The sequence below is a fragment of the Phaethon lepturus genome, unplaced genomic scaffold, assembly GCF_000687285.1.
Source record: "Phaethon lepturus isolate BGI_N335 unplaced genomic scaffold, ASM68728v1 scaffold26891, whole genome shotgun sequence".
Lineage (NCBI taxonomy): Eukaryota > Metazoa > Chordata > Aves > Phaethontiformes > Phaethontidae > Phaethon > Phaethon lepturus.
Window position 1 is genome coordinate 3,389 of NW_010517380.1, and position 9,896 is coordinate 13,284.

A 9,896-nucleotide genomic window follows, 5' to 3' on the forward strand; every position below is an offset into this window, starting at 1 on the left:
ATGGACCCAGGGGGCTGGCAGCTGGGCACAGCACCTTGGCGACTAAACTCCACTCTTCCCAAAGCTCTGAGCTGCAGAAAACGACGACAGAAAAGGAGTGTTAACACTGGAGCATTCATTTACAGGACGTATTTATTACACTGTAAAAAGTCCATTGGATTTGTAGCCATTCACTCTATATGTACACTGGTTGTACTCCCACCCCAACCTCAGGTTCCTCTCAGTACAGTATACACTGGGTTGGAGACCCACACATGTCCCTCTTGGTCACCAGTGGGATTTCTGAGATTGATATTATTAAGAATTTAGCCAACTAATCAAGAGAGGAGGAAGAACAGAGATGCAGCGCTTGCCAGGCAGCCAGCTCTGCTCTGGGCGTGAGGGGGTGGAAGAGCAGGACATCCTTGCTGCAAGGCAGAAGCACAAGAATGACTACCAGGGCCTCAGCTACAGTTCTAGGTGGAGAAGGAGGTGGGCTCCCAACAACTAGAAGATGCAGAAGGGTGCAATCTCTGCAGAGCTTCCAAGAGAAAGCACAGCAGACTTGCTGGGCATCTGTCAGCAGGTGCCACAGATCCCCACAGCTTCTCTAGCTGAAGAGGATGTTCTCCTAAGAAATGGGGCTGGACACTAAGAGGCCAGTGTAGTGAGCGGTGGACAACACAGCACTGCTGTGCACTGCTGGGGAGTGGCTCCCCAAGCGCTGTTTGAGAGACAGCCATGGTGCTCTGCTCTCAGCTGACGGGACTCTGCATTTTCTTCTCATCTGCTCAACTAGGCAGAACCTTCGGAATTTGCTCCCTCCAACCAGAAAGCCTCATTACATTTACAGGAGGAGGGAGGAAAGCAGTGCTGCCCCTGCCAGGCTCCCCTGCTCCCTGTCTGGCATGGGAATTGCTGTGATCCATGTTGCAAAAGGAAAGCATGTGGCTACAGCAGACAAGAAGCTCTACCTAGCACGCTGGGAGCTGCACTGTAAGCAATCCACATTTCTACACAAAATTCTCAACCTGACCAAACAAAGCAGTGTGACCAGAAGCATGGGCAGGAAAGCTAGGGAATGGCTGAGGAATCGTCCAGGGACTGGACTTGAATAATCTGAGGGGCAGTCCCGTACTGCAGCCCCTTTCTGGTGTGACATCAAAGAGTTTTCCCTCTTCACCAGACTAACTGGTGAACTGGCCACTTGGTCCCAGGCTGCTGGGTGCAGGCGTTGCCTGGCCCCTGAGATTGTGAAGGCAGGAAGGAGACTGGTCCGTGGAACCAGGCATCCCTCCAAGAAGACAGGGATTTCTAGGCGGTTGCCACAAGAAGGGTGCAGAACACGATGTGCTCCAGCGGGATTGTGGCAGGAGCCCTTCTGCTCAGGTTAGCATCACCTTCTAAAGCAAACATGCCTGTTACCAGAGAACATTTGGCCAGCATCCTCCACGCACACAGTTTTCTCAGCAGACAGTTCTTAGACAGCCTCAAACTAATTGACTTCAGAGGTTGTCATGGGGTCAGTGGGCCGTGGAGTAGCTAAGAGGGGAACAGGAGAGGTGGCTTCAATTAGGGCTGGGTTGAGAATGATTGGCAGAGTCATAGGTGGCACCCCAACCTGCAGGGGAGAGGCAAGAGGCTGCAGGATGAGTGGTGGCTGTGCTGTTGCAGGAGGTATGTCTGTAACGGGGCTTGTCTTTGTTGGAGCTGATGCTGGCAAAGAAGGAGAGGCAGACGTGCTGATGGTGGGTGAGGCCGGTACAGTGGCTCTCTCAGACTCTGGAACAAGGAAGAGACAAAACACACCCTTACACAGGCCCTGACGAAGTCATCTTGCAGCTCAAAGCTAAGCAGGGCTGAAGATCAACTCAGGGCCCTTTTCAGACTTGCCCCTTCCACATACCTGCATATGCGGCCCTGAGGAGCAAGTGCTGATCATAGGCATCCTGCCGCAACCTCTGCCCACCCCAATAACCTCAGCTGGAAGCACAACAGTTCCACAGCACCAGAGGCCTGATCACTGTAAATCACTAAATCAAGGAAAAATAGACCCACGCCACTGTGCTGGGAAGATGATTCTAGAAAGAAGAAAAAGGGACTCACCACTGGCACCCAGTTCACAGGGCTTCTCCAAAGGACTCAGGTGGGTGGCTGGTCTCACATCCCCCACAGAGGAAAGGGGCAGGGCAGACACTATTGATTTCTGATGCTGCTGCTCCATTGGTATGCTGGGGACAGGATCTAGGAAAACAAAACAAGCAGTGAGCCTACACACCAGTTTGCTCACTCCTTTTGCCCACCCTCCATCTGCCCTCCTTGTGCTAAGCTCCCACAGCCTCCTGCACCTACCATTTCATCAGCATCCAGGCACTATGGCAGCTGGGTACTGGACAAGGTGCAAACACTGAGTCCAAAACCTGTTTTCTTAAGGTGTCTCAGCCCCTCGTACCTTGGATGACTGTCTGTTTGAAGAGCTCATCCCGCAGCCTAGGTAAGAAACAGTCAATCCGCTCCCAGGTGATCTCCCAGAGATCCGAGTATCCTGTCCGTGAGTCAGCACTGTGGAATATCCCAGCTGTATCCATTACAAGCAGCATATTCTTCAGAGACTCTGGGATGGCCTCCAACTGTAATCAGAGACACTCCTCAGGACACAGAGAATGGACACATAGCAATGAACAAAAGCTCAAAACAGCTGATGGGCTGCCTTGCAAACAGAGGCCAAGGGGAGAGACCATGGAACAAAATGGTTTTGGAAGGATTAAAAGGTTAAAAAACAAAACCAAAAACCAAACCACCTTTCAGGTTTAGAAGGTTAAACCCAATGAATGGTTGTTCAAAGCACTGCAGCATCACTTTCAGCACCTTACCAGTAAGTCACTAGAGCCAGCATGCATGTATTTGTCCATAAAGTCCAGGATTGTCAGCCACAGGGCAGCGAAGGTAGTCAGCGAGAGAAGTGGTGAGAGATGCTGTAGGAACACCTAGAAAAAAAACGCAACTCCTGTCAACAAGGAGTATCAGGGCTGCTGCTCATAGCTTGACAAGCCAGTCTTGCAAATCTGGAATTCCCCCTCCTTGTGGCAGGCTAGGAGCATGCACAGGCCCAGCCTGAGGACACCAGAGGCCTCCACTCTTCTGAGCTGCATATGTAGAGGAGTGGATCTTCTCTCCTTTGCATGAGGCCACTGCCATCTGCATGACCACATCTTTCAGCCCTTCCAGACTCTCTGCCTTAGCTCAGTACTATCAGCTTACAACATGCACCATTTCACCACTAGAACAGACTGTCTGCAACTAGTGTCAGGTGAAATACTTCTCTCTCCATCCTTCATAAAGTCATAAACTCCTTCCTGACAACTTTTCTGAAGGCCAGGATCATGGAGACAGTTCTGGAAAGACGGCATGTCCCAACAGCAGAAGGTGGTGGTGAAGCCTAGCACTGAAAACAAACTACCAACACGACACCTATCCAGATCAGAGATGCTGAGAAGCTAATACAGCAAACAGTTTGGTTTTCTGAGGCACGTGCTTTCCCCTGAGCTGTCAGGCAGCAGAAGCATGCTCACCTTGGAGAGTAGTGTTGAGGCTCTCATCCTAGTTTCTTCCATCCCACCAACGTCAGCTGGGCTGATGTTCTCGAGTAGCTTCGTTAGCAGAGGGAACAGCACCTGTTGGACCAGACATATTGATATTTCAGAGATGAAAAATGACTAATGAGATTTGCAGACAACCCTACAGGAAGGAGCTGGCTTTTGGGACTGGTGGCTTCTAAGCAGAGAGCATGGGAAAAGCAATGGGAAGTAGAAATGAGAGGATTCATTTCAATACTCCAAGAGGCTCTGTCAGAAGCCTAAGCAGAGGGAAACTTTTCATAGGATCACAGTAGGGCATGCCTTGTCTGTTGTGGTGAATAAGCTGCTCAGGAAGATGGTGCTGAAGTAGGACACCATTCTGCCACTCCTGCACACAGCTTTGCTCTTCATGACAATGCTGTCCTGTCTACATGCCCAGCCAGGAGGTTACCTTGTTGAAGCAAGACTCCCATTCCAGGGCATCCAAAGCCTGCAGGTCATGTACCAGGAGGGCCCGCTGCAAGTAAGTGAGTGCCTGCATCCGCACCTGGCGTCGGGCATCACAGCACAGCCAGGCAATACCTGCAAGACAGTGATTCAGGGCAAAGCCCACAGGGAAAGTGTCATATCCCTACTTCCCAAGTCTAGGGTGAAAAGTCTAATGAAGATCAAACACTCTCTGGGGGAGAGAAAAAGAAGAAGAAAAAAAAAAAAAAAGGATTATACTTGTTCCAGGCCACAGACTGGGGATCTACTGTCAGGTCCAGAAACAAACTGGCAGCTAACTCATGCTAAAGATACCTTTCCAGATCCAATCCAAGTTCTTTCTCAATTACAGCAGACCCTAAAAACAACCTCCGCTTGCTTTCTGCAGTTCGTTCTTGGCTGCTCAACTTTCCTGAGTGCTGCCACTATTTTAGAAGTGTCTCTGCTCACTCTCATCACAAGGGGATGGCTTTACCCTGTAGCAAAGGACACCAGCAGTTGGACCACAGCGTTCGGGAATCTGCTTCTATTTTCCTTCCTGCTGTCTCTAGGTGGCGTTGCTCCTCTGCCCAGGAGCTGTAGATGGTGGCCGCTCGTGTATGCAAGGTGTGCATGAGGTCCAGGAGCTGCAAGTCAAGCATCACATTAAGCAACACATAGGACTTAAATTTTTGAAGCAGTCCTGGTCTCCACTCTTCCCCACACCAATGCTAAAAGGCTCACATCTACTCAAGCCTGCTTTCTGTATGTACCTGACCATGTATAGCTATGGAGATGGTGTCAGGCCCTGCTGTCTGTGCCCTCCCTAAGTGGTCAAGTGCCAGGCATCTTCAGCAAGATTTGTGTCAGTTCAGTAGCCATGTCAATCCCGTCTTTAAGAAACAGAATCCCAATCCTGCCATGAAAAAGAATGGAGCCTTTCCTGGCATAGAGCATTGACTGCCGAGGCAGAGGGAGAAATCCAGTGATTCAGCTATACTGTCCAGGGACAATGATCTGAAACTTTAAAAAAAACCAAACAAACCAAAACAAAAAAGCACAAGCAAAGCTCCCTCAAAACAGCTCTGTATGGGCAAATGACAGTCACTTTAGTCACTTCACTACTGAACTGAGGCCGAACAGCCTGGCTGTCAGCAGGCCTGTGCCTTCACACCTTTAAGTACCAGCTGGAGAGAGAAATGACTCCCTCATCCCAGTCCTCTGTACTTTAAATCCCAGTGCCTCAGCCCACAGGGCTTTCCCCTCTCCACAAGCTCAGACACCCTGTCAGGCTCCCCACTAATCCTATATGAACCTCATGCCTCCACATGCCCTTGTCCACATCCATCTTACCTACTATAGTGACACTCAGCTCCAGACCCCACCCTCCTTCCTTTTCAGAGGACTTCTTTCTCCACTGCTATTTTACTTTTGCCTGTCCAAATTGCAGTCTTTCACTGCAGAGCCACACACTGCTACCAGAGCCATCCTCTACCATCCAGTGCCCACTGACCCAGGATGCAGCCCCCCTCACCCCATGAAGAATCCCAGTGACTCCCTAGCAAGGCCCTGAGTATGGGAAAGGAGAGGAGGAAATCCTTGCTATACTTACGTCCTGACTAACCTGTAAAGACACAGTGTGGTAGCTGGCAGGGATGCTCTCATCCTCGTCCTCATCACTGTGTGTGTGCGCCTGGTGCTGGCTCAAGACCCGTGATCTCCGTGTGGAGCTCTCCTTTGGCTTTTTTTTTAACCGACTGGATTTACTGTCATACCTGTGGCTCTTCCCTCTCTTTTCCTGGGACTTGTAGCCTAGAAAGTGAAAGGCAGCAACATAACATATACACATTCCATGACAAAATTTTCTGCCTTTCAACACACACAGCAGCCACCTTTTGATATCCCCAGTGGAGAGCCCTCTCCTGTAAAATGACAACTACCAGGTAGTAGGTACCCAGCACCCCCCAGGAACAGCCTTCAGCAGCAGCTGATATGGCTATCTCCACATCAGGTCCAGACCTCTCCTCCATCCCAGAGAGGGGGATAAGAATAAGGTCCCTGCTGCCAGCAGGAGCCAGGACACTTTTCTCACAGCAGACCATTTTCGGGCGTTGAGGACTCGTTCCCTGACAGTATACTTCACACTTCTTGCTGACTGGACACCCCAAGCCCAATCTTGATTGTCAAACCAAGGGCCACCTTACCCCCATTCAAGCTCGCCTCCACAAAGATGCGGATGGTTTTGACACAGAGCTCGAAGTTCTCAGGTGTAACGTGGGCAGCATCTCGCACGATGAAGGACAGGGACTCTACACACTTCATGAGAGACTTTGTGTCATGTGGGCCCAAATCCAGCCCCACAGTCAGGCTGTACTGGTTCACAAGAGGAGATGGCCCCAGCCTGCTGAGCCCAGCAGCAGATCTGGGGGTGTCGATGTCATCTTTCCCCACCTGCAGGGCACAGCAAGAGGGTAGCAGGAGAGGGCAGCATAACAAGCAGCACCCCATGCACATGCTGAAAGGGCCTTTCTTCTGAAGCCAACAGGTAACGTTTCTGTAGGATCCACTTCCTTTTCTTCCTCATTTGCCTCCAAGCTTTCTTCTCTACATCTGCATCTCCTCCCCATCCTCCCTTTACATTGTCAGCTCATCTTACCTCTCTTTTCTACTGTCTTATTCTTTCTCTCCCTACCACACCCTCTGCCCACAACCATGCTAGGAGTAGTCTTCTTCAGGCACCAGAAGTCCATTGGCTACTCACCACTAGCCAGCCACTGTTCATGACATCCACATCTGTCACTGAGCGATGCATCTTGCCTGGCTTCCCATGGTCTGTGTACACCTCTGAATCAGAGGTGTAGCCACGGTCCAGGCTCATGTCACTTGGATGATAGGAGGAGGAGACCTCGCTGTCTGACTGAGCACCTTCAAGACAAAAGGCATGAATTTTAGGTCAAAGCAAATCAAGAACTTGGAAGAGTAGCTGTGGATAAGGGATTAATAAGATCAGCATCTGCTAGGAACCACCATGGGACCTGGAAGAAACTGGGCCAGGCCTCTCCTCCTGTGAGAGGAAGAACAACTGTGACAGGAGAATGCACAGGAGACAGCAGGAAACACAGATCTTTGACTCTGTTTCTCCCCTGTAGGTATGTTATGGCTTTTCATCCTCTGCTATGTCACTTGTCAGCCTGACTGTGGATTTAAAAAGGGCAGGAAGTTCAAAGCTTTGACCCTGGGGGAAGAATCAGATGTACTACACATTTTAAGAACTACTGGAGGTGCTAGGTTCAGCCAAGACCACTCTAAAAGCACAACGCAGAATGACATGACTCACATAGGACCTTTGGGGTCACTCAGCTCCACACTAATACTGGTAAAGTCTTTCTCATGATCAAGAATCTACATTAGCATGTTCCACACCTGTCAGATCTACCTCTCCTGATCTTTAGGGTAACTTTGAATTTAACGTGACCTAAGCACAGAAATCTTTGCAAGGGCCAAACTTAAGCTACTGATATAATGTTACTCAGAAGCAAAAATTCATTCTCTCCATCATTCAACATTATCTAGAAAGGAACCAGCAGACAGACTTGCTGTGAACACAGTGCACCAAACATTTGCAGAAGGACATAAAGAGAACTAATGTTCTGTTGTGCAAGGTGCCACAGTCAAGTAGTTTGCCCAAAGACAGAAGAAGTATTAAAAAAAAAAAAAGATAGGAGAAGACAACCCAGCATTATCTCAGAAGGCAAAGGCCATAAGGATTTTGCAAAGTCAGGTTTCTCCCATCTGTCTAGCACAAATCATCAGGACCTAGCAAGGAAGTTCTAGAAAAGCAAAGAGGAAAACAAAGGCTTCTGGAAAAGTCTTTTCCTGCTTGTTTGCTTTAAAAGTCTAAAGCTGTCAGCCTCAAATACATTGCCAGCTGGCTAAAGTGAAACAGGAACAGTTTGCTGAAAAGACCATCTTTCTAACACAGTCGAGAGAAGTGGGAAATTGTTGGGTTGGTCTTGTGGGAATGGTTCAGGCACTCTGAACACAAATGGATTTGGAAATCGAATTTTAAAGAACAACTCCCTTTACAAGATCCTTAAAACGGGGACAGAAAGGAGTCAGTCCCACAAAAGAAGGAAGTATGACAGGAACAACAGCTGGGTTGACATTACACACCCAGATGAGAGATTAAGGCTATATTACCCAAGGCACCAGACCACAACCAGCAGAAAACACTCCTTGTGCAGAGCAAAGACCTTCTACAGCTGCTACAACTGATATCAGTTTTCCTCCCGCTGCTCCCCCAGGGACTAGCACCTGGACTGCTGCTCACTGAGTAGGAAGAGATGGCAGAGTAGAGACAGGGACAGACCATCGGGTAGAAGTGAACAGCAGGTGCTGGTCTTTAATCTTGCTAATGTAGTTTAATATCAGCTTTGTTTTCTTGCAGTCCCCTTTGCTAATTGAAAAGCTTGAGGAAGCAGCTGCTTATCTGGCAGGCAGGCATCAGATTTCCTAGCAAAAGCTGGCCTGTCTTACCTGTGTCATTATCTGCCCTTGCTGTAACCTGCAGGGCTGCTGGTGGCTTCACCCCAGACCCAATACACTCCAGGAGGGTGAAGAGCGTGTACCAGTCATCCCCAGAGTGAATGTTGGCAGCATTGGTCTTCAGGAGCTCATGGAGGCCATAGGCAACCTCATGGCTAACTCTGGACAGCACATTTGGCTTCATCATGAGCAGGATACGTAATGAGAGGAGAACCTGGCCAGAGGAGGAGACAAGAGTAACAGACCCCATTATTTACACTCCATTCTCCATCAAAGTCCTCCGTCATTTATTTAGAGCTACTTATAACTGCTGTTTGTTGTTACCTGTAGCACAGACAGGTTAAATGTGGGTATATCCAACAGCAACTGGTTTCCTGTATTGCCAGGTGTAGCCACAAAACCCCAGTAACTGATTTTCAAAAATCCCTTACCTGCACGCTGATTTCTTCCCGCCGAAGGAGCCGAATGGCCAGTCTCAGCAGCCCCACCACTGCCCTCTCCACCAAGAAGCAGAACTCCATTGCATGGACACAGAGATGATAGAGATGGTCTCTGACAGTTTGCCAGACACAGGTCACACGGTCCCTAGCCACAATAAGGAGGAGGGAAAGGGTAGGATGAAAGGAGATGAGACAAGCAGGATCCAGCTACCTCTCCCAGAAGTCCAGACAACCTAGTATTTCTTCGTTTCAATGAAAAACTCCAGCCAGGAGATACAAGAACAGGCACATTAAAAAAAAAAAAGCCATCAAATTTCTTATTTACTTCATTACTTGCAAAGCAATCAGGTGGGAGAATTCTCCATCCAGAGTTTAGTTTATGTTCTCCAAATCTCAGGATATCAAGCAATAATTCATGGGCGAATAGTCCCTCTGTTCGCACATGTTAGAGTGGAATTGCTAAGCCCTGAAATTACAGCCACATGCTGCTTCAGCTGGCAAATCAAGCACATAAGGAACTCATTCCCTGGACCCAGACAGCAGCTGCTGTAAAGCAGGGACATTTACAGTGAATCTGCATGTATTTCAAGGTCATACCTATTCTCTAGCACAATCCGCAGAAGCATCTCCAAGCAGAAGGCAGCATCCTCTTCATCATACGTCTCCTCATCAGGAGTAACAGAAATTAGAGCCTAGAAAAGCCAGGAAATGTTTGTGAATCATGAGCCTCCAAAACTGGGGGACCAAGAAGTGAGGACCAACAGGATGCTTTGAGTCTGTGCAAAACCACCCTCCGCTGTCTGGTGAGGTCATGCATAGTCTATCTAAAATGCACTGGATACAGGTCAAGCTAAATATATGGATTATTATTATTATTATTATTATTATT

At 48.8% G+C, this 9,896-nt stretch overlaps 1 protein-coding gene across 1 annotated transcript; it reads right to left on the bottom strand.

Annotated features, from left to right (window-relative positions):
- Positions 1-1,203: 1,203 nt before the first annotated feature.
- LOC104627967 (golgi-specific brefeldin A-resistance guanine nucleotide exchange factor 1-like) lies at positions 1,204-9,699 on the bottom strand (the record flags this gene model as incomplete). The annotated part of the gene is made up of 13 exons (XM_010296388.1): positions 1,204-1,761; positions 2,086-2,223; positions 2,432-2,609; positions 2,853-2,966; positions 3,552-3,653; positions 4,009-4,139; positions 4,519-4,669; positions 5,635-5,834; positions 6,227-6,473; positions 6,784-6,947; positions 8,559-8,781; positions 8,999-9,152; positions 9,605-9,699. Coding segments are annotated over 13 exons (2,184 nt in total), but the record flags the coding sequence as incomplete, so codon positions are not given.
- Between the last annotated feature and the right edge of the window lie 197 nt (positions 9,700-9,896).